The sequence below is a fragment of the Thunnus albacares genome, chromosome 12 (genome assembly GCF_914725855.1).
Source record: "Thunnus albacares chromosome 12, fThuAlb1.1, whole genome shotgun sequence".
Classification (NCBI taxonomy): Eukaryota; Metazoa; Chordata; class Actinopteri; order Scombriformes; family Scombridae; genus Thunnus; species Thunnus albacares.
In genome coordinates, this window is record NC_058117.1 from 9,453,250 (window position 1) to 9,478,184 (window position 24,935).

The following is a 24,935-nucleotide window of genomic DNA, read 5'->3' on the forward strand; positions in this document are numbered from 1 at the left end:
TCTGTGGTTGTACATAAATCTCTACTAACAAATACAAATTTGAGGATTTTACAACTCATTTTTTTTAAAAAGTGAAAATTTAGGTGCACTCTATTTAAATGTAAGAAAATGTTTTGCCAAATAGTGCATTATATTATGTGAGACCTTGTATAATATGTATGCAGTTGGCTGTAGGGCAAGCCGAGAGGTGCTAAGGCATCAGGGGACAGCAGCCATGTGACCATGGTTGCAGGGATTGGTTTAGTGCAGATGTGACATCAGCGAGCCTCCCACTCCCTCCCTCCTCCCCTCTCTCTCCCAGTCTTTCTCTGCCTCACTCTGCCTCTCTCTCTCTGTACCGCTCTGTTTTTTTTTCCTCCTCTGCCTTTCCTCAGCATCCCCCCTCTCAGAGATGGCGTGTGTCGGTGCCGCTTGGGCGTCTGGGGCCTAACGCGCACAGAGAGGACCCCCTTCCCCCGATTTGCTCTGCATTTCTCGGGTCTCTCTCTCTCCCCCTTGCCTGTGTCCTCCACTGCCGCTGCCTCTCAGCTCTCCCCCGACCCCACCTCCCTGTGCGGGTGTCTGGGAGTTGGGCCCTTGGGTGGAGGGAATCAACATCGTGCTTTGCTGGGGAGCTGTGCAGAATTAGCTATGCCCTGCCCAGGCATCCTTTGACCGGCAGGATTTTTTTTTTTCCATTTCTGTCCGCCTGCACACCAGGGGCAACATAGGATGAAAATCTGGAATCATGATGCAAGGTAAACCATCTGTGCTCTCCTTCTCCTCCCTTATTTCCCCTGTTTTTTCCCCCTTCGTCCTCCTCTTGCCCTCTTGTGTCCTGCTGGGCCGTTAGAGCTGGTGAATCCAGTGATGTGCTCTGTCGTGCCGTGAGGACTTCTGGGACAACTGAGCTATATCCATGACCAGCGTGATGATGTGTCGGTTGTGTGTGTGTGTGTGTATGAGACGTTGTGTATGACAGATTTATAGGAAGATGTGTGAGATGAAAGCAAAGGCGTGTGAGGTGTGGATTTGTAATGGAAGAACTGGTGTAATTCTTCACTTGCTGACGTCCTGTCGTGTGTTGTGTGTTTACACATGTGCCTGTTTGCATGTGTGTGCGTGTGTGCATGTGCAGATTATACTTCTGTCCTCAGGTTTTTATACTGGTCTGTGTCCTATAAATGTGTATTAGAGGAGGAAGCTGCACTCTCTCGTACCTCTGCTGCTGTTGTTACCAGTGCATCATATTATATCATGTCAATAGGACAAGTTATCCTTAAACCATACAGCAGCTGATGCCTCTGTTAAATAAATTGAAGCAAGGGTTCACAGTGTTGGAATGAGGTAAATAAAATACATTAAGCTATGGTAGTAGATCTAACCCAGCATGACAGATGCTGGGCCTTTACCATCCATTAATGCCAATGTGGTAATGGAAGGTGGCTATTATTAGCAAAAGGTCTGCAGTCAGCCTGCCATGATATTGTACTTAGTTCATGAGCTCGAGGAAATCCACACTCCACACAGATGTCACATGTTTATCATAGCCTTTGTTAGCCACACGTGCATTGCTAATTACACCGAATAGGCTGTCAGGTGTAGTCAGTCACATTCAGAACATGTTATTTAGACTGAAATGTGGCTACAGTGCTTGTGCTGCAATAACAAGCTTCTTGTTGATGCAGCATGTATGTCTAGCAGCTCTATGATGACAAAAATAGGATACAGGGAACAGAGATTATAATCTGTGAAATCTTTCTCAGAATGAAATGAGCATGTTAAAATTTTTTTTAAATGACATCAAACCACGGTGGTGGTTTTGTATGTTTCAACTACAAATCACATACGTTATACTTCACACTGATACTGACCATTTTCCAGAGCAGTGCATAAGATGTTAGTCTGATTTCCTTCCTTCCAGGCCGCCTCTGGCTGCAGTTCATGTCGACACTGTATGAAAAACAACTTGCAGAAACTTGAAACTTGCTTGAGAAAGGTTATCAAAAACAGGCAACATTTAAAAAGGTTTTACAATGCATGGTGTACAATGCATTATCTAAGAAGCTGGACATCACAGAAAAGGGTGAAATTACTGTACAAGCCAGAGTTATCAGTTATCAGAGAGATCAGTAGGTGGTGATAATGTGCTATTTGTTTGTTTACCAACTGTCAAAGAAGTTTAGTTAGCAGATGCTTTTGAGAAGCTACCATAGTCAAGTACTATCAAATAAAAAAATATAGTACAAAAGTCAAAAGATGAAGTTAAACAGGGAGTTGAAGTGTAGGGACTGCAGAGACTACTCAGTACTGACCTTGGTTGTACTGCTCTAATCTTTTTTTCTTTCAAACCGCCTCCCCATTAACCTTAACGCGTCAGATGGTTTGTTACACAGAACCATCTGAGAAGTTATCCTTGGAAACTGTTTGGAAAAGGACAGGCACTTTCAAAAAATAATAATAATAATAATAAAAATATTTGGCAGATGATTGGATGAACCATCTGTCTATCACCGTCTTACCTTGCGAGGCAGCTGGATTCGCAAGATCACAAAATTACGCAAGAATCCTCATAGGACGCTGATTGGTCCGAAGCACCGGTGGTTCGGACACAAGCGCATAACGTGAAGCCTGACAAGATGGATTTTTGCGCGATCGCGTGATTGTGTGATCTCGTGATCTCGCAAATCCAACTGCAAGCTAACCTCTCCATCACTGGCTAAAGAGGCATGATGTTGTTAAGTAGGCTGTGTGAAAAATGAGGAGAGTAGAATTTTCACACCTATGTACAACTGACAGTTGACAACCAACACAGACAACTGACCGATTGTCTGTTGTAGGAATTTTGCAAAAATTGTGGGACACATTCATCCAATACAGAGAGAGAAGAGAGTGTTTGAAAGCTTTTCTTGCAGGTTCAGTCAGATAATTGTGGGAAGTCAAGAGGACCAAACCTGAAAGACTAACAGTAAGAAGGTTTAGAAATTGTAAAAAAAAGTATTTTGACAAAAACATTCTCAGCTCAAGGTCCATTTCCTAGATTTCTTTCGGAGCTTTCACTCCCGTGTGGTGGCCTTCAGGAGTGGATAGTTTTGTACTGAAAAAACTCTACAACTCTTACATTACTTGCTAGATTTCCTCTGGAAAGCCCTGACAGCTTTTTGTTTTTTGTCAAAGTAAAAAAATTGGATGTCATAATAACGATGTCGCTATTTGGATTTATACTATTTGAAACATATATTCAATTACAGGTAGGTCCAGGTCAGGTGTGGATGTAACTCAATGAGGTCATTTTGATTTAGAAAGATGATGTTTGATGACTAGATCTCAGGTCTCGAATGTCTAAGATTCGAAATATTTGAACATTGATCAAAAAGTGAAAAAAATGCTAAAGAAAATGTTCACTTATTTTCTACCTTAGTCAAGTTTAGAGTCTCAAGATGATTTTCCTACCACAGTGACATGGATTGAGACTAAATGGCTACGTAGAAATTAAGGTAATACTCTCAAAATGTACACAGGAGTCAATTAAAACAACTGTAACACCAACAGCTTTGCATTTTTCTAAAATAATGAGAATGTGCACTCAACACCATATGGACCCAGTGGATTAATGATGCTAAAGTTAGGTTATGCTATGCTTTGAAAAATGGCTAGCAGTCATGGTTTAAGATTTAGAGGAAACGTTCACAAGTTTCTGTAAATTAACCAAACTCAATTATATTCACAGCTAATATCATTAATTACAAAGATCTCTATGTTTAATGAGCGTCTTAGGGCTCTCCTCAGGCAAACTTTGTAAATGGGTTACAAAAACAACAGTCCTGCTCTGATGCACAATGTGATCGTGACCAAAAAATACCCAACCGGACTGCTTGTGCTGCTTCAGTGTGTTTCATAGTTCAGCAGGTTGTTACATATCAATGTCAGGATTGATTCTTTACGTTTGCTCCTTATCACACAAGATGAATGCAGGTTAAGGGTGGACAGAAGGCTCACTGTACAGAGCTGTTGTCACTGATGAAGAACCACAATGCAGGAATAATCTTTGCTATTGAGCAACCCAGCTGGCTACTAATACATCACAGGCCCTGACATGCCCTTCAGTACCCAGGAGAGCTTTTTCCCAAGTGAATGGTACTGAGCACCCGTCCAGTGTGGTGATTCACCACGTCAAATGTCTCAGTATTTATTTTGATGTTGAGGAGAATTAGATTTTCAAGTAAGCTTTTTCAATTTTCTCCTTCTGTCAACAGATTATCAAAACACCACAACATCAGTACAGGAGTCTATATTGAAAAGAAGTCTGTCAGGAAATAAGTGAGCTATCAACAATGCTAGATGTCTGTTTAGGGCATATGTCCCAGTTTAAAACATGCCCCGAGGAACAAAAAGAGACGGCAAACAAAGAAGAACACAAACTGAGCTGCCTCTGAGTAGTACAAAATGTTCATCCACCCAACTGTCCATCACATGTGTCCTTGTTGCTTTTCTGAGGATGTAAGAACCCACTGTGCTCACTCGTCCTCTAAAACATGGTTATGCAAACATGTCAGTTGTCTGTGGGGCTGTTTTCTTTCTAATTTTCATGACATCTGCCATTTTGCTAGTTTTACTTTAGATGGAGTAAAGCGTTTGTGTTTGTCTTTTATCAGTTATTATCATATACATTATACACATTGAGTAAAATCAAAATGCTGCCACACCTCTGACCTAAGAGAATTGTCAATGTTAATTCACTCATTAGGCCTCACAAACAACAACTCACCTGTTTGAGCCTTGACTTGTCCTTGTCTGCGTTGCATTTAGTGCATGTGTGGAGCAAGACAAACCAAAACTGAGTATCCATTCAACTCTAACAACTTGTGAGAGTTTGCTGTCTGGTCAACTTTCACAAACTCACACACACACAGAAATCTATGATCATGTACCTATTTTCAGTAATCAAAATCATTTTCTGTTCATCAGTCACGTTCTGTTTTTAGAGGCTAGTGGCATGACTCTGTGGATGGCAAAGTCAGTCAGTTGATTGGTTGGTTGTTCCACCCCAACATTTTGGTCCACACTGAAATGTCTCAGCAACTGTTGGATGGATTTCTGTGAGATTTGGTTCAGACATTCATGTTCCCCTCAGGATGAACTGGAACAACTTCAGTGATACTCTGACTTTTCATCTGGTGACATCATCAAGTCAAAATTTTACACTACAGACATGTTTTAAGACATATGAAAATACTTCTGATCAATAATTTTTGTCTGATATGGTTTTTCAACATAAGACATCGACTCCTTCACCTCATTGAACAATGACACTTGTGTAAGTTGCATACTGGACTCATGATTGTCTTCCAAACTAGGTGTGATGTCACAAATCAGGCTCATACAAACACATCTTACACTTACATGAACATACCTCATCCAAGTGAAGTAACAACAAGCAAAACATATTTTTGAGTTGAAGGGGACTTTAAATACTTTGGTTTATGGCATTCCCATCAGACTCAGGTATGTTTAGTGCTAATTAGCAAAGGTTAGCATGCTAACACACCAAACTAAGATAGTTAACATAGTACACATTATACCTGCTAAACATCAATATGTTAGCATTGCCATTGTAAGCATGCTAATGTTAGCATTTATCTCAAATCATCACCGAGCCTTAGTACAGTCTCACAGAACTGCTAGTACGGCTGTTGTAAATAAACTTGAAATCATCACACTCATAAAGTCTATTGTGTGATTTAGCAAATGTTAAGTTTTCATGGCCAGGGCTGAAAGTACCAGTTATTTTCATTATTAATTAAAATATTTTCTATTTTTTTTCAAAAAAATGATTTATCATTTAGTCTAATCCATCCAAAATTTCTGGAGCCCCAAATTGTCTTCATACTGCATATTCTGTCTGATAATCAGTCCAAAACCCCTGATGATACCAGCTGTAACCAGTTTTGGGATTTTTACTTTAAAAATTACTGAAAAAATAATTATCAAAATAAACATTTATTTTCTGTGAGTCCATTAATACGTTAATCAACTGATTTCAGTAGTTTTCATGGGTGACGTGTTTTTAGTTTTTATTCATTGCACATTGTTTGTTTATTAGTCTTACAAACTGTCAGTGACACCACCATCCAGAAATAAAGTATTACATTAAAATTCCACCTATCAGTGCTCAGTTTTGTTGAAACCTTTAGGCTTTGAACACTTTGAATTGTGTCTTTTTGTTGGTTTTCCCAGTCGTCCTTATCCCAGCACTGAGTGGTGCCAACTGTCAGTGCTGCAGGGGTCTTGGCGTCCAGTTTGGCTGACAGGCTGCTGTAGTGGATCTCTCCCCCTCTCTCCCCCTGAATCTCACTAATGAAGTGAACACATTGATCAACCTTTGCTTGTGTTTCCATTTTATAAAGTCAGGGAGGGGACACTTAAGGGGATTGCGTCTGCACTGCTTCATTTTATGTGGCAGCTCCAGACAGCAGGATGTTTGTGTCCAGAATCGATACATTAATTTATATGAACTTATCATGGTTACTGTATTTCTTGTGTGTATTCACGAGGACATGTTCATCCCGAAGTTACTGCACATCAGCCTGTTACTCTTCTGTTATTTGCTTTTAAGTGCATTTTAATGACAAGACAGTTAACTTTATATTAGGCTCTATAACTTCAAATTAATTTTTCATGATCTTGTCCTCCCTCTCACTTTATCTTTCTCTCTGTGCTAGGACTGAAAAACCGAACCAGGAAAGCCCTGGGCTTACGAAAGAAAGACAAGGATACAGAAACAACGTGAGTTTGCTCAAACGCACACTTGTAACACAATAAACCTGCTTACTATACAGCTCTGACTACAGCTGAAAAATGTATCAGTTTGTGTGCTTTGAATAGTATTTTTAATACTTACTAACCAACATCTGTTGCATGTTGAATTTTTAATTGTTTTTTCTTTTTTACTTGTTTTGTGATCAGACAGTTCTTAATTTTTAACTTTAGACTTTTTTTTTAATTAGACAAAGTTGTTGTACAGCTGCTTCTGTTCAGGCATTTAACCATTAAGAATGTTGACTTTCTTTTGTTAAATAAAAAAAGGGTTTTGTAGAAAAACACTTTTTTTTTTCAAAGTAAGAATGGGTACCAAAACTCAGATATTGTATTGGCATTAAATTTCAAACGATATCCAGCCCTAGTTTTGAGAACCCAGATTGAATTAAGAAAATTATACATACGTATATAGACTAGTGTAGACATACTGGTGATATAATCTTTTCCTTGTCCCTGTCACTTCAAACACAGGAGTTCACCTGACAAAGAAGGAACTGGAAGTGGTGGAAAGAAAGGAAGTGTACGTACATTTTATGTTTCTTCTGTTCTTCTCAGCATCTAACCACCAATTACTGGCCACCAGATCACCAAAGTATTTACTGAGATATGGGAACACTGTGACATTGTCAGACAACACAAGAAACAAGCAAACAATCATACAGGTTGTAAACAAGGCGACAGTTTAGCCAGATTATCTAAACCACTTTATTTAGAGGGTAAACTGAAAGTGAGCCTATCAGAAATGTCCGTTATAATCCCTCATTGTACAGAAAACTTGTGTGCACACAACTATGGCAAGTATGGCAGGCCAACGTTGAACATGAAAGTCAGTCTGTTGCCTTCATTAACTCTTCCGCATAAGTTTGTCTAACCCAGAGGTTTGTTTAAAACCTGTTTGACTTATTTGTAGCGATTTCACCACATTCCCAGATCTAAACAATTAACCAGGCGTGTACAATGTTACTATTAGTAGACTCTCCTCTAAGAAAATTCATAATTCTTCTTCTTTTCATCATTTGCTTTTGCAAATTAAGAATTTGCTCTTGCACATTCATGATGCTATTCTTTCTTGTCTCCATTTTTTTGATAGAAAAAGGCCAATGGAGCACCCAATGGTTTCTACGGGGAGATTGACTGGGACAGATATGTAAGTATCCACTGTCTACTCCTTGCTTTGCGTGTACTCTTTCTTTCTGATCAAGCAGAGACACTGCAGCTGTGGGCATAAAAGTGTACTCAGTGTGCTTTGCATATCTGTGCCATGTAACACTTGGTTTAAAATCACTGAGTAAACGGTGCGAATAGAGTGATGGCTGCATATTCTGTGAGTCAGCAGGAGCTTCAGCCAGGAAGCTGACCGTCGCAGGCAAGACATCTGTGAAATGTGATCCACATTTATATGCAGTGTGCTGCTCACAGTGATGCTAAGAGTTTAGCGGTGCCTCTGTTACAGTGTGTGATGAACTAGAAATGACATGTCACCTTTCTTCTCTCCCTTTGCCAGGCCTCTCCTGACGTGGATGAGGAGGGTTTCAGCCTCCGGCCCGGTGACGAGGGCGATGATATCCTTTTTTTTGTGGAGCAGCAACAGCAGTCTTGGGACTCTCGCCTGCAAAACTATTGACCTGTTTGGCTGAGTGACTCATTGGATGAGTGCTTCTCAGCATTAAATAGGCCAAATCGATAGTCCCTCCCTCTCCTGCCACATCACACGTGTGTGTCCCTGCAGCAGCAAAAAAAAAAAAGAAAGGAGCAGGAAGGCGGCTAGACAGAGCCACGTTACATTCGGACTGGCTTTCTAGTTGTCACTGAGCCACAGTTCTCATTAACCACTGACACACAGTTCACTGGTATTTTAGGTTTTTTGCTCCCGTAGGTGTCAGCAGCTATTTGTTTGAATTAGATTCATAGAGAGCTGGTACTATGGAGACTACCCTTGAGCAGGAGGATTTAGCTGAGACAGATCAGGAGTGTCAGTTACAGCAGGTGTAATATTGTTAACTGGGACACAGCAGAGTCTCACTCTTCTGCTGCAGTATTGCTGTGCACGTATACTGTGTGTGCATTTGAGAGAAAATGTACTTATTTTGTAAGGACACATCTGGACCGTAGCTTTAAATACTGCAGAAGATTGAATTAGCCTCTGTGTTTTGTGTTATATATTGTACTTATTCTACTTTGTCCTTGACAAAGTGTTCACCGGCTTCCAGAGGAAAGCACTTTTTCTCCTCCAGCGATTCAGAGGATGATGAAGAGACCAAGAAAAAGTTCAAAATCAAGATCAAGCCGCTGGTGGCGGACAGCGGCAAATGTGTCCCTCCATCTATGGACGAGCTAAAAGCCTCAGTGGGAGGCCTGGCACTATCTCCGTCTCTGGTAAGCGCTGCTGATCAGCACTCTGGTTCCACTACATAACAGTGAAGAACAAACACAGAGACACTGCAGTTTTATGTATTGTAATAGCTGTTGTATTGTTTCTCACTCTCTTTGTGTTTGTTTCTTTTCTTACTTATCTGCTGTCATCTTGTAGAAGAGAAGTCCGGTAAGCCTTAAGTCATACATTTCATCACGGTGTCACCACCTACAGATATTGCATGGCATGAATTCACTTGGTAGAAATGCTTGATAAAGCATTCCTTCCTGTGACAGTTTACTTATAAATTGCCTTTATGGCTTCACTCTTTTTCTGCATGCAGTCTCTCTCTCACCTTCACTATTTGTGTCCTTCTTGGACCTTGAAAAACCTCACTTCTTTTTGTTATTTTCTGTTCAGCTACAGCTTTACTTGAACCTGTCTGGCAAAGCGTCTTTGTTACATAATGCACATAAACATAACACACATACTCTTGCTCCAAACCTATTGATTTGTGGAGCTTACATGCTGAGCAACCTGCTGCATTCAGTGCGCAGCCCTCTGTGCATGTTAGTCGTGCGTGATGCTCGTATTGTCCTCCTAATCTCAGGGGTGTTATGGCTCATGTTGCATTATTAAGGCTTTGTGGTGAAAGTAAAGAGGTGTGGTGTGTGCAGTTTTAGTTGGTGTCCATTTGACTGATTTGTCACTCACTCTCTGACCCAGGTCTGTTCTCTCTTCCTTTTTGCTGGTCTCAGAGACGCAGCCCGGTAAGTTTCTTACACCATCTGCTGGCTGTTTCAAAGCAGACAACCTGAAACACAGCATTCTAATCTCTGTTGCCTGACTTGTTTTACATTGTCTTTGGTCAGTCATTAAGCCAATCTCAAATTCTTATTTTTCTTAAAATAAGTGAAAAATGTGACAATGGGGTCACATTATTTCGAATATTTCCAATAGAAATTAATGGATAGGTTCACAATTTGTCAAGTCTGTCTTAAAACAATAGTGAGGTTTCCATAAACAGGTTTTGCTTGCTCATTCCTCCTGTTCATACTGGCCATTGAAAGATACCTTCTAAATGCACTTACATTGTAAGTGATGGGGGGACAAAATTCACATTCCTCGTTTTGTACAGAAATGTATTTAAAAGTTTATCTGAAGACAATATGAGGCTTCAGCAGACTGAGTTAGTCAAATAACGTGGATATGCCAAAGTCTTTTTAGTGAAAAATTGCTTCTTTGTTTCCTCAGACAGTGTTTTCCTGTTGAGTTGCAGTGGAAAGATAGGTACAAAAAAGATAGAATTCGGTACTAAAAAGACAGTAAGTTTGAAAGATATTGACTTGATTAATTTGGACGGTGGAAGCTTCATATAAGCTTCAGATAAACGTTTAAATACATTTTTGCAAAAAACAAGGACTGTGAATTTTGGCCCCCATCACCTACATTGTAAGTGCATTATGACGGGATCCTCTAATGGTCAGAATGAACAGTAGGAACCTGTTTCACTGTTCATTTGGCTCCTGACTGTTGTTTTAAGACCAACTTGAAAATGTGTGAACCTCTCCTTTAACTTGTTTAATAAAATATGTTGAGTAAAGTTAAATTTTCTTGATATGAATGAAATAATCTGCCTTGTTTTAGAAATTTTACATTGAAAATGAGGTGTAAACATCCACAATGTCTTAACATTGAGTAGAACAATAAATTAATTTAAGATAGACATGTCTAAGATGTATTGAAGGTCTGAGTCAAGTATACACATACTTTTATGCTGCTTATCTGTTCCCTCAATTGTTCTTTTGTTTGGGTTGTTTGTTTTTCAGGGACAGATGAAAAGGAACTTGTCCTGTAAGTATTTGGAAATTCCTTTTCATTTAACCTTAGTTTGCATTAAAGCTGTTTTTTTCTGGTATTTATCTGACATTTACTCAAATGACAGCTGACTTGTTGTTATGTTATTCCTAGATGAGGAGATCGCTCGACCCAGACGCTCCACTCCTACACCAAGTCCTGCCCCTGAGACGCCAAGGTCTGCGATTCGATTACTGGCCAATAACAAACCATATCTTCTTCATCAGTTTATATGTTGATGTCTGCAACTGTGCTACACTATGTTAGCCTTGAATAATGGTGGAGCAGGGATCAAAAATCAACCCCAACAGGCAGCACTTACTTAAAAAGTAAAAGTTTTTGATTGTTTTATGTCCCCCTCCGCAGTGACAGGCTACCACAGAGCATTCCTACCTTCTTCGGGCTGCCTTCTGAGACCAAATATGCCAGATATGATGGTACATACCTTATCAGTAGGACAGAACTTCACATAAATTTGGTAGACACAGTTTGCAGAGGTGACATTGATTGTTTCTTTGTCATTATCCAATCACAGTGGTCCCTACTGATGTGTGGGGAGAATCTAGACCAACGTCTGAATCACCTTTGAGCAGAAGTTTCCCAACAGGAGGTGAGTTGACATGAATGGACCTCACTTTATCTTTGTTGTACAAGGAATTACATTAGTGTATATATACTGACATGTAATCTGTGTTGCAGCTCCTCCTCCACTTCCTCCAAAAAACATTCCATCGAGAAGTCATCATGGCTACGCTTCGGAGTCCACTGGTAAATTTAGCTTTAATAAGTGCACTGTGTTCTATAGATAGTCAGATTCCATGAGAGATGTGATCTAAGTTCTCCATCAAATTCTTTGCAGCTGATCTACCCAATGGAAGGGCAGGTCGCAGTTCTGCCCCCATTTACCTGAACGTCCTGTCCCCCGCCTCCTACCGAGGCTCCCCGGCCCCTGACCTGGATGATGTGTTTGGCCCCATGGACAGCCCCCACGCCATTGAGGATGGAGTGTCTTCCAGATGGGTTACTTTCACAAATGACAGACCTCCACCGCCCGATGAACCTGCCCCACCGCCGCCACCGGACTCTCCTGCTCCAGACACACCTTCATCCACGCCCTCCACCCCTTGCCTCTCACCCGGACCGCCGCCAAACGAGCCCCCGCCTTCGCCTCCACCGTTTTCTCCCGGGTCTCCTCCTCCTTTCACTCCACCAGACTCGCCCCCTTCCATCCTGCTCGGACCTCCACCTCCGGATGAACCAGCCCCTCCCCTGCCCCCTGACTTCTCTCCCTGTGTTTCGCCTCCGCTCTGCCTTGACGAGGAGGCAATTGATGAGGAGGTGCTGCAGTTTGCAGAGTACGCTTCGTCCCCTGCCCCTATCAGCCCTGTACCCCCTCTACCAGCAGAGCGGAGGTCCCCTCGAACAGGAGTCATTTCTCCCCTGGTCCTGGGTGGTACGGGGGGAAAGAGGACTCCAGAGGGTGCGTACCTGAGAGATGATATCCCAGACTTCGTGGGCTCGCCCAGAGAGCTGACACCGAGCTTTAGGGGCACGCCACCTCCTCTTCCTCCAACCACCTACAGGTCTATTATGTCTTCCCCAGGGCCATATTCAGGCAGCAGTGAGTACCGTGGTCTCTCTCTAAATGTTTACAATGTCCACATTAGAGTGTCTTGCAGTGTTTTTTTTTCCAAACTCTCCGGTGTTCTTTGGTTTGGTTTGTTTGGAAAAGTGAGAATGATGCTGCCATCAGTACCACTTGAAAATCATGCAAATTCTTGAATTGTCTTCTTTGCAATCTGTTACATTGTAAGCTGCGCCAACAATAGGAAACAATGTTAGTTTTGATGTTTGCTGCTGGTCTTAACAGCAGTTGATCAGTAAATTATCTGCAAAAAAAAAAAAAATTGCATAGCAAGATAGCAAATAGCAGATAAGATAAAACAAAACAAAATATCTCTATGTGAATTAAAAGTGTTTTACATAATAGTTAAAAAATTGTGGCACTTCTTTTGAAGTAAGAATTGCTGGTTCAAGTAACCATGCAATATAATTGGTTATATAAACAAAACAAATACAGGGAAAATTTCATTATTACCATTTTAGTTACTAGAAAGCTATGACAGCTACACAGGGTGATAAAGGTGTTTCTTCTAAAATAAAATGTGACCTAGTAAAACTATTGTAGACATTGATCATAGCTGCATCTGTAATGTCAAAAAATGACAACAAAAGTCTTAATTATGAAGTTGTAAATTTATTTAGTCTAAAATACATGGAAAAATTTCTGTGGTCATCTTAGGAACAATTTAACAGTTCGCTGCCTGGACGTGTGGACAGAAACACAACCCAGGAAACCCCTACTTTAGTTTTGTATGTAGTCTCCTACACTTTAACTCACCTGATTCACAGACGCTGCGGTCTGGACAGTAACTCAAACTAACATAAATAGAAAAAAGTGGAAAGGTTGTAAATGTCTGTTAATTGTCTCATTTCTAGCCAGTTTTCAATAGATGGGGGATTTACTGACATCTAGTGGTGTGATTGTGAAGTAACAGCCTCATTATTCAAAACCCCCAGCAATATTTCCTGTGTGTGTTACATGACATTTTATTGAAGGTTTACTTTTACATTATTTTCAGTGATTTTGAGTCCTTCTTGTACTGTACAGACCCAAAACATCTGAGTGTTTATTTTCAGAATCAAATAATATTCTGTTGAAGGCAGTTAATTGCAGTGCATATGGACAAGTTTACATTTTACTAAATGGTAAAGAACAAACTGCAGCTGTAGTGAAGAAGTTTGGTTGAATCAGACCCACAACACCACCAACACCAATCCTATTCTTTTTACTTACTGAGAGGTGACATTGTCTAGTTCATTGTGAAAGTGAAATATGGGAAAATATCACAGCTTTTCCAGCAGAGCATTGCTTCACTGATTGAAGTGCATGCAGATTTAACTTTGGTCAACAGTCCAAGTGATCTTGTCATCACAGTCGCTCAGTGAAAATGACATGAGTAGAAATGTTGGAGCTAATGTTATAAAAATCTCTCTCGCTGTGATCTGAAGGCAGTGCTAACCACAGACACTGGTATGTGCCGCAGGCCCCTCGTCTCCAGCTCGTCCTGCCACGCCACAGTCTCGAGGCAGCCCGGTCCCCCCTCCTCCTCCTCCTCGACCGTCCTCGCGACCAAAGCTGCCCCCAGGGAAACCAATCACAGACCTGGTACGTGTGTAGCGTCCTTTCATCTCTCTGACTCTGTCGCTCTTTCCCTTCTCTTCTTTGATGACTTTTTATTCTGATGTTTTAATAAAATATGTGTTAATTTATAATCAATTCTGCATGAAAGCATGAGTCTCTCTTTTTAAAAAAATCTTTTTTACATTCATAACTCATTGTGTGTGTGTGTTGTCGCTATAATCAAAGTGTGTGTTTGTGTCTCTAGACTCGGCCGTTCAGTCCGCCAGTGTCTGGCAGCCCCCCGCCTTTTGCCCCACTGGCCCGGGCAGAGAGCTCTTCCTCCATCTCCTCCATTACCTCGCAGAGTGCAGCGTCCACTCCGACCTTAGGGAGGGATCTCAACTTGTCCAACACAGGTACACTATTTAGTCTCACATCTCAGTCTGTGTCCATGTTGTCTCCGGCTCATCATTGCGTGCTCACCTCACAGCCTTGTCCCTCTCCATGATTCTCTCCTCCTCATGTCTCTGCTCACTCAGAGGCCTCACAGCCTCTGGTATGGTTTGACCACGGCAGGTTTTATTTAGCTTTTGAAGGTGAGTTGAGCCTCTGTAGTGCCCACCAGTGCATGGACTAAAAGCACCTGCCCTCTTTTTACCTGCAGTCTTTTCCACGCTTTTGTTCACTGAGTGAGAATATGGCTGCCCATCCCATCCCATGTCCTACTCACTACAACCTCACCTGCAACCTGGATACTAGACTGTCGATTTTGATTTTGTCTGATTGCTTGTTTTTGTCTAAACTCCCCGGCTGAATATTTGAGCAAATAGGGAATGACCCAGGAGAACTTATTTTTTCATTTAAAGGTACCTTTTATGTGTGTGTGTTTAATTTAGGTTGCTCCAGAGGACCAAGCCCACTTACCATGGGACCCCAGGACACTCTGCCAGTGGCAGCTGCCTTCACAGAAACCATCAATGCCTATTTCAAAGGCGCTGACCCCAGCAAGTAGGCACATATTTTCTTCTCTGGACAGATGCCAACCAACCAATTTACACAATTTATAATTTTGTCATAAATAGAAAGTTGTATCCGGGAATAATGTTTACAGACAGTTACAGGAAAGATAACATTAAAAAAAAAGTTTAGGGGAGAGATCTATACAGTGAGTCTCTTTTTAAAGACTAATAAAGTGAACACATTCCTTTCAGCTTTGCAGAAACTTCGTACTACAAGTTTGGATACTAAAGAGATTCTGGGAGTGTATGTTTTTTTTTCAGCAAGATCTCTGATTTCTGCCTCTTCTCTCCCTCTGCCTCAGATGTGTTGTGAAGATCACAGGGGAGATGGTGCTGTCATTCCCTGCAGGCATAACCAGGCATTTTGCCAGCCACCCAACTCAACCCATCCTCACCTTTAGCATCAGCAACTACAACCGACTGGAGCAGGTCCTCCCCAATCCACAGCTGCTGTGCTGGTAGGAAAATACATACTGTATGTGAACATAAGTCTCTGAATATCTTCAAAAAGTGTCAGTTATAAAAGTCAGTTGATAAAGAATTGGAAGAACTACCGGTCTTTGTTTTTTAATATTTAATTGGACATAATATACAGTATGATTAGAGATTGTCTGAATGAAGTATTTACCTCTCATCACTTTAGTGATTCCACAACAGACAGTGTAGACACCAAGGAGTTCTGGGTAAATATGCCAAACCTGATGAGCCATCTAAGGAAAGTGGCTGAGCAGAAGCCTCAGGCGACGTACTACAACGTGGATATGATTAAATATCAGGTATCTGTCCTTCCATCCATCTATACATCCATCTATTCGTGCAACCAACCATCGAACTAACCTCTATTTCTTTGTGTCTCAGGTGTCAGCCGAGGGAATCCAATCCACTCCCCTGAACCTGGCAGTGAGTTGGCGAGGTGACGCCAACAACACAGACCTTCGAATAGACTACAAATACAACACAGAGGCCATGGCCGCCCCCATGCCACTACACAACATCCACTTCCTGGTCCCTGTGAATGGAGGCATGGCCAGAGTCCAGGCCATGATCCCACCTGCCACCTGGTGAGGACTCCTTACATTCAGGCCCTCTTATAGAAGCGCTAAGACCAGTGTGGCACAATCTCCTGCGTCTTCCACCAAAATAGATGTTGAAATGCTATAAATTTGAAATTAAATCAGGAAATCTAAGTGTGTGATCTCATGTTGTTGCACCATGTTGTTGTAGCAAAATATAGGCAAAATCTTGTAGAAGCAATTGTGTAAAACTATCCACTAGAAAAAGATAATAATTCATCTGCATTAGCGTGGACAGTTCCTTACCATCTTTTGCTTGACTTAATGCATGTCATGTCTTCTGTAATGTGGCATTGTTTTCTTATGAAGGAATCCAGAGCAGCAGACGATACTGTGGAAGATTTCCAGCCTCTCTCATAGGTCTGAAAACGGAGGCAAGTACTCATTCTTATCATGTTCATAATCTAACTGTCAAATTTACTATCATAGTCATTGCATTCTCCCTTTTTTCCACTTGACTTTAAAACTGAAACAGTGTGTTACAGTATGCAACTTTTTCCTTGAGGCCACAAGTGTGTTTTGTTAGTTTCTTTAAAAAAAACATTTACATCTTATTAAACTAAGTAGCATACTATAACAGACATGCAAAAAACGAAACTCTCAACTATTGGTACTGTATCTGTGTCATGCAGGAGTAGGGGCTCTCCTGGGCCGGTTCCAGATAACAGAAGGTCCCTGTAAACCTTCCCAGCTGGCAGTCCAGTTCACCAGTGAGGGGAGCACTCTGTCAGGGTGTGACATCCAGCTAGTAGGGACCGGCTACCGGCTATCGCTGGTCAAGAAGAGATTTGCTGCAGGTAAGTTTTAGTATCTGAAGTTTGTGACATCCAGGTGACTTACTTTTAAATTAAATCACTGTTTGAATTGTTCCACTAAAGTAAAACACAGCCAGACACTAACCTGTTGAAAGGCTGAATGTCTCGACTCTCTGACTCGTCCTGTTTTGCTTCACAGGGAAATATTTGGCGGATAATTAGTGGACCTGTTTGTGAACGGAACCAAGAGAATCAATGGCTTTTGACTGTGAAGACTACGGATCCATCCCATGTTTAGTGCATTTGAAACTTGAGATATAACAGAATAATATAACATAACACACACAAACAAACAGATGATATTTGACTTTATAACATCATATTCAGTAGACTGACTGCTGCTGAGTTTATGCAAGTAAATACAAATCATTAGTTTTGTGCACTTGGAACACTTATGGGCTTACATGGAGTAAAATATAGGGAAACCCTGATTCTTTGTTCTTGTTTCAACATAATTGTGGATTCATACAGTGATCCAGCCTTATTCATTTCAGTTTCTTTTGTCTAACTGGTTGTCATTGCAAATGCACTGTAAAAGATAATGTGAATAGATTATATAATATTGAAACAATCTTAAACAAGGTGGAAAAGAATGGAAAATGTAAAAAAAACAATATGTAATATAGGTTTGCTTTTCAGTTGTATTCCAATAAGTTATAGGTTACATGGTAATATCTGATTTACACTGCCACCTCAAATCAGATTTTTTTTTCAATCATGTGCGACTGATCTTTATCGTTGTCTAAGCAGAATTAATTGTTCTGTGTAGACAGCCTTGGAAATGGCAGAGCCCATTCTATCAGTCTTGTGATTAAAGGTGATTGGTCAGTTCACAGTTCAAAATGACCCGCAGCGCCGGACTAACACTCTGAATCTGAAGGTGCTTTTATGTGGGATTATATTTGTGCCTCAATCCTAAATGCATGACAGGACATTTTGAGCAGAGGAAGGGATCTTTTGCAAGAACATGAGAAATTATTATCAAAAAAAATTTCTTTTGAGCAAACAAAAATCTACTCGGTGCTCAATAAATGTATGTGCGTGTTTACAATTTTCTTCATAATATCCTCTAGACCCAGTGTTTGGTTTGTCCGTTCTGGGCTACTGTAGAAACATAGCAGGCTCGGTGGAAGAGGACCCATTCCCTATGTAGATATAAAGGGCTCATTCTAAGGTAACAAAAACACGATTCTTATTTTCAGGGCAACCACACTAATTAAAACATATTTATGAATATTATGTTCCATTTCTACCAAGTCCGTTCTGCTAGATGTCACTAAATTCTACACACTGCACCTAAATTAAAAACCTGAATTTAAATTGGAGAAAATGAGTAAACTGACTGAGAGAGGCCTGTTTGCGTTTTTCGCAGCCCCTGTAGGTTCTCTTACACGCTTGGAAGGGGAGGGATTATCGGTTGGTTGCAATCTCCAACCTCACTGTTAGATGCCATTAAATCCTACACATTGGTCCTTTAAGTTTAAAGCTTGTAGCGATGAACCCACAGAGAATTATCACCAGACTGCAGCTCCCTTCAAGTCTACAGGGCTTTATAGCGTCGTTTAGCTCATTGTTTCTGTTTTACAACCCGCAACTTCACTGTTTTGGCTAACTCTCACCACTCTCATTGCTTTGATTCCAGCTGCAGCGGGCAGATATTTTTGGCAAAAAAGCTCTGATAAACTGGTTGTACACTACCTTACCAGCAACAAACAGCATAGTTAGTTAGCAACTAGCTGGTGAACATAATGAAGCATTTTGCAGCTAAAGAGCAAGAAATTTCCCTCAGGAGTTAGCAAAGACCAGAAACAGAGCTAAAAGGAGAGTAAATATTGCACTTCCATTCATCAGGTGGACAAAGACAGGACTCCAAATGAATACTAATGTTAATAACCAATAACAATAGTTAGCTTGTGCTTATCTGGCAGAAGTTAGGTAGCTACCTAGCTAAATATAAACTAAATTACACAGAATAAAGAAAAACAATGTAATTATGTTAAAAAACTGTATTAATATATTATTTATTATGCATGTGGCTGTGTTTCTTCCAGTGCTTCCCTGTCTTTTTAGTAACTGATAGTTCTACTAACAATCAGATTGGAAACAAAACAGCGGATCAGAAATTACCCCAGTTTTCTGATTGGCTGAAATTGTAACAAAAAGAGCTTACTACTGTGCGCTTATATGGATAATAACATAACAAACATACAACTAAATTTATTACAGAATAGATTTTTGTGTGCTCAAATTAAATAATTGTCCGTGTGATAATAATTTCTCTAGAAAATATAACGTATGTGCTTGTGCTCAAAATGTTCCATCCTGCAGTCAGGATTGAAGCTCACACATAATGCCATACTTTTATACATGCAGCCTTTACCACTACTTTGATGGCATTTTGCCATTAACGGGTCATGTGAACAAAAAGCCGATACTGGCAGTAAATCAGTTACAGCAGTTTGACCTGCTGGAGAACAAAACATTACCACTGTGGACACGTGCAATTCCGAGATACATCAAATTCCCCACAACCGTGGACTTTGGTGGTATTTTTGGTGGTGTGTGATTGGTCGTAAGCTGCTACTTTCAGTTGAACAATTTATTCTGTTGTGACTGAATTTATGTCTGAAAGAGCCTTAAGATGTTCGATGCATACAGAGCCAGATGTGAGTGCCATACGGTGGTGAAAAGGAGCTTTAACTTTAAGGAGGAATATTGAGGGACCAGAGCTGACGATTGTAGGAGTTGCCTTTAATGCTGCTTGGCCAATTCCTTTGACCATGATCTTTGATAGAGGTCTTGAAAACAATTATTGGGGGACATCACAGAGTGAAAAGAAATGTCTGTTAAGAAGGCAGCACTGTTCATGTCCCTGCTGTTATACTTTCTTCCTTTTCCACCATGTTGAATAAATGTTTTATCATTTTCTAATAGCAATATTTAAGTGTAAAAAGTGTACATAAAAAGCTATGTTTCAAATATTTCTCTGGGCATATGGATGTGTCTGTGATTGTCTCTTGGTTTATTGATGTCAGCACTCATAAGGCATTAGGTTATATGTGACGACACCATTTCATCAATTGTTTTACATGTGGGTTTCTTGTACAGTACAAAAAAAAAGTGTTACTGTTGATGAATAACTCCAAACGGTGCCGCATGAAATCTGCATTTGTCCATCACCAGTCTTATCAATGCAATACCACCAACTTATCCATTCCAATAAGGTCATGACGCGTGTGTTATTGTATAATCGTGCTATGAGAGGAGACTTTTTGCCTTCACTTAAACCTCCACTCTCTGTTTTGCTATTGTTGAAACCTTCAGAAACTCATTGTCAATAAATTTGGCATGTATTCATTAATATTCCCACTCCATGAATCTGCTGTAGGTGTTTCTATCTCCTGTGTTTGACTTGCACACAAAACAAACCTTAAATTTCATTCATAAAATATTTCATGGCTTCATGTCACAACATGTAAGGTTTGATATGTGTTTGAACATCACATTTTATAGAATGTTTTGATGTGTTGACTCACAGTTTGGGTGTAATATTTCATTTAGTTCTTGTTGGGCTTTAGGAATAAGAAAAAAAACACACACACATGGGTCTCTGAGTTAATTAAGAATAATACTTCGAACTTTCTGTTAACGCTTGTGTTTTTCTTTGCCTTATTTGTGAACATACACAAGTCCTCAATATCAGAGGGTTTCTGTAAGTTTATTTTTTCTACAACTTTTTGGCTGTATTTCTTTCACTGTATTAGACACAGAATATGCAAACATTTCATGTAAATTTCCCATCCAAAGATTTTGAAAGTAAATATATTAAAAAAAAATCAATATAATGTAATACCTGTTTTACTTGGTAATAAAGAAAATGAAATATGAGAAAAGTATCTCTCTCTCATTTGTTCAAAGATATTCAAGGATTCAAAGGTTTATTTGTCACATACAGGATTGTGGAATGACATTCTGGACTGTGCAATATTAGATAATATAAGAAGAGAGAAGAAGAATTGGAAGGGAGGAGGGCGCTTAGGGGATTATAAAGAAATATAAAAAGGAAAGATTTAAAGACACATTAAGCATATGAAAAACATATAAATAAGCATTAAGATATAGAAATAATACATACACTTAATGTATGGTATAGTTAGCAGCAAGTGAGCAAGTGAATGTGCAAAAAAGACAGCAGAATGTGCAAGGGCAGAAATACCAGTATATTTGCTACATTTAGACTATATACTATATACACTATACACAACATTTTCTACATTTATAAACAGTCCATTACTGCAGTGAGAGGAGTCTTTGTATATATAAAACTATATTTCTTACAGTTTATAGTGTGTACATATAAATCAGATTGTGAAATTGCATGTTAACTATGAATGTTTTTTTTAATTATTCATCAAGATTTATTCCTAAATTACGTCACACGCACTGACGTCACCTTTGCCTTGAAAACCCCGCCCACTTACTGATCATGGTTGTCATGACAACACCAAGCTCTCCGGGGCGAGCTAAGGTAGCAGTTTGTTCTGCTCGGTTCGAGAGGTCCTGAAATCGGTAAAAACACATGTTAAATTTCACTGACCAATATTTCCGTGTGTCTCATTTTGCCACGATATGTCCTGTAAACCTTTACTCTTATCCAGTGAGCGTTAACCCAAAGAATTATCAATTTACATCGCCAATACAACGAGGTTAACCTAAAAAGCTAAGTGAGCATAGCTTGGATCACTTAAACGTTACGGTCTAACGTTAACTCTATTCGTGTATTTTCACTAAAAATGAATGTGTTCCTTTTACGAGAGTGTGTATTTGATATATCTCCAAGTGCTATTTGGAGTTAACTACCTTATGTTTTGATATGAGCTACTGACAATATATTTAATGCAGGTTTTTCATCCTGTAAACACAAGCTAAAGGAGGAGGAAGTTGTCATGTCTGATCAGGTTAAAGACAAATCCCAAAGAAGAGAGAAGAAGACAGGAAAGGCGCCCTCAGAGGGAAGCCATGGAGTCAGAGGCAAAGAAACAACTGGCAGGACCAAGGAGTGAGTTGTCCAAACATCCAGACAATATAAGCTGATATCCACCCTTTATCATTCTTTTTATTCTTTTTCAGTCATCTTTAATACCTTTAATAGCATCTTATCTTTCATTAGTTTGATACTGGAAGTCAACTCTGCAGTTATTACTTATTTGGAAATCAGACAACCTTTTCCTGTCAATTTCTTCATCCTGATCTTGTCTTTCAGTTCTATAAGCACTGTGTCGTGCATAGATGAGCTAGCACACCATGACGATAATGCACGGATGGTTGTATCCATGGAAAACACCTACCAGACGGGTGAGATAATGTTCATGAGCACAACAAACACACCACAGTATCATCAACAACTACAAAACTGTGGTTTTGATCCTTTTAGGCCAGATTCAGTTCATTAAAGTATCATGAGGGATAGAGGCTAAACAAGACTAGAAACATGTCAAAGCAGCAGATATTTTGATGCAATATTCATAGATTTTAATCCATCTCAGCTTTTCAAACAATGCACTTTGCTCTCCTAGTTCAAATTAATGCATCACAATGTTTTTACACCCCTGTTAAACACCAAAGCAGTCACGCACGAAGTCAAACTTATTCAGTCATGGTATTGTTGTTTTGTTTTTGTTTTTTTGACCACAGGACCTTACAAACGCTTCCCTGTTCCTGCTGTCACAGACATACTGAAGGATGTACTCACCAGTTACCTCCAAGAGGAGAAATATGAAGTAGAATGGTCTCGACAAATGACAAAAACAATATGTGAGGTAAATTAAAATTCTGTGAAAAGCTCGTTCAAGCAGCACCTTAGTAACACCTCGGGCTTTCTGCTGTATCAAGGCTAATTCTGTGGGTTGCCTCTCTCAGGTGATAAGAGCCCGTGTAAAGGACCTCATGATCCCACGATATAAGATCGTCACCCTGGTTCACATCGGCCAGCTCACAGGACAGAGCATGCAGATCAGCAGCCGCTGTCTTTGGGATGCATCTAACGACACCTTCGCCTCTCACTCTTTCAAGAACAGCTCTCTGTTTGGTGTAGCAACTGTCTACGCCGTTTACTTTGAGTGAAGTACAGAAACTGGTGTCAAGTACACAGGACTCATTTTAGTCATGCATTTCTCACTGTTATGAAAAGATTGCTGTTGTTGAACTTTTCTTTATCTATGTTGCACATTTTGCCACATACATAACAAGACAAGACAAAAATTTGTTACCAAAATTCAATGTTTTTTTAATTTTATTTTTCTAGCATGGAAAGTGAAATCACATCACCTTAAACATGTTCTCATGGTTATATTTCAAACTAATGAATCACTGGTGACCTCCTTGGGATGTTGCCCTTTAGCAGAGCATGGAGAGATCACTTTTTCGACAGCCTAGTGTACAGCACACTGATATTAACGCCTGGTTTTGGTCCCGCCAATGACGGTCCATCGCTGGCACATCTGTTCTCTTTATGAGCTTTGGATCCCTGATGCCTGCCAAAAGATATCAGCCTTTGTTTAACAGGAGCCAAAGCTATTATTTTGATTAAAAAAGAAAAAGGAGATATTAACATCAACAATTCAAGTGACTGTGTACTGACCGTATGGCAAAGCCTTCTCTTCTCCTGTCAGCCTTCTCCATCTGGATCCTCCACAAGTGAACACCACCGCCCGCAGGAGTGCCCGGCCACACAGCCGCATGGTGTTTGTGTTATTCTGTGTCTGAACATGTGCTACACACCACAGCAGCATCGCAAGCAGGAGTAGGGATCTCATGGTGCTGTCAGATAGGAGGCCAGATACTGCGCTGAGATACTTTACACACAAACACACTCTGTTGTCTTCGTAAAAACATCTGTCCTTATCGGCCCTTTTATGCAGAGTCTCCAGTGATGTCACACACTATCCAAAGTCTTCCTCAGGTAGGTCCCGAGGAAGCAGCGTGTCTTGCGTCATCATCATTTGCTTTTAACAACAGGTGTTAATCTGGCAATGCGGGATATGTGTGGGAATCTAGGCCATTAGAAGGATCACTGATTGACTACATTTTCGTAAATGTTAAAGAGAAGAAATTGCCCTTTTATGTCTAGTCTGAAGGGATTTTACTGCCGCAGATTTAGCAAAGTGTTGCCTAATGGATCGCTTGAGACGCTATGACAAACTGAGGTGATGGCTATCTACATAGCAACATAGTGGGGCGTGGAGCCACTATCACGGACATAAATCAGTGATTCCGAGAAGAGATAGCTGCATTTACTGATTTACCGGTACACTTGTTGTCAAATTGAACTGTGTCATGGAATAGAGCTGATCTCAAAATAGTCATTACCAGCCCATTTCTAAATATCAAAGATGGAGCCGGTAGGGCTAAACACAACCAAAATCCAAAATATAGTTCCTGTTATAAATTTCTTCGAGAGGAGTGCACGTCACTATACAGAACTGATGACAGTTATAATGTGTTATTTTGAACTTTCTTTTGGTCACAGCTGAGGCATTACAGTAAAGGGCCCTTGGGTATTGCTGCCACTGGCCAGGTCAGTAATCCACCTTTGAAGTAACTGTTTTCATGCAGCTGTTTTTTTTTTTTTTTTTTTAAATTAAAGCACAAATAGACCTTTTTTCAAATCATGATTTCGTCTTGTCATAAAAAATACAGGTGTTATTAATAACATTAATGATATGCATGACAAGTTACTGGTTGTACTTCAATGTAAGTGAGCCATCTTTAATGTCATTAGTTCCACCCGTGCTTCTCCTCTAAACACAAGTCACAATGTGTACTGTGAAAATAGTT

At 40.1% G+C, this 24,935-nt stretch overlaps 2 protein-coding genes across 4 annotated transcripts; both read left to right on the top strand.

The window, feature by feature from the left end:
* The first annotated feature begins 313 nt into the window (after positions 1 to 313).
* Positions 314 to 20,985, top strand: sgip1b (SH3GL interacting endocytic adaptor 1b). 2 transcript variants are annotated; one of them, XM_044367714.1, is made up of 23 exons: positions 314 to 737; positions 6,702 to 6,765; positions 7,270 to 7,318; positions 7,889 to 7,945; positions 8,303 to 8,360; positions 8,999 to 9,174; positions 9,329 to 9,340; positions 9,910 to 9,921; positions 10,981 to 11,005; positions 11,123 to 11,186; positions 11,375 to 11,445; positions 11,544 to 11,618; positions 11,708 to 11,776; positions 11,868 to 12,629; positions 14,116 to 14,237; positions 14,458 to 14,608; positions 15,089 to 15,200; positions 15,514 to 15,669; positions 15,855 to 15,987; positions 16,070 to 16,272; positions 16,594 to 16,658; positions 16,917 to 17,081; positions 17,239 to 20,985. In XM_044367714.1, exons 1-23 carry the CDS (start codon positions 728 to 730, stop codon positions 17,259 to 17,261), a joined length of 2,634 nt encoding a protein of 877 aa, XP_044223649.1. In that variant the 5' UTR covers positions 314 to 727; the 3' UTR covers positions 17,262 to 20,985. The 2 variants fall into 2 exon arrangements, with proteins under 2 accessions (XP_044223649.1, XP_044223650.1); XM_044367715.1 differs by lacking the exons at positions 314 to 737; positions 6,702 to 6,765; positions 7,270 to 7,318; positions 7,889 to 7,945; positions 8,303 to 8,360 and having other exon boundaries at positions 9,005 to 9,174; positions 9,878 to 9,921.
* A 596-nt stretch (positions 20,986 to 21,581) lies between these two features.
* On the top strand, positions 21,582 to 23,715 carry dynlt5 (dynein light chain Tctex-type family member 5). 2 transcript variants are annotated; one of them, XM_044369322.1, is made up of 5 exons: positions 21,582 to 21,668; positions 22,025 to 22,158; positions 22,363 to 22,454; positions 22,794 to 22,918; positions 23,019 to 23,715. In XM_044369322.1, exons 2-5 carry the CDS (start codon positions 22,046 to 22,048, stop codon positions 23,220 to 23,222), a joined length of 534 nt encoding a protein of 177 aa, XP_044225257.1. In that variant the 5' UTR covers positions 21,582 to 21,668; positions 22,025 to 22,045; the 3' UTR covers positions 23,223 to 23,715. The 2 variants fall into 2 exon arrangements, with proteins under 2 accessions (XP_044225257.1, XP_044225256.1); XM_044369321.1 differs by having other exon boundaries at positions 21,583 to 21,668; positions 22,002 to 22,158.
* The last annotated feature ends 1,220 nt before the right edge of the window (positions 23,716 to 24,935 follow it).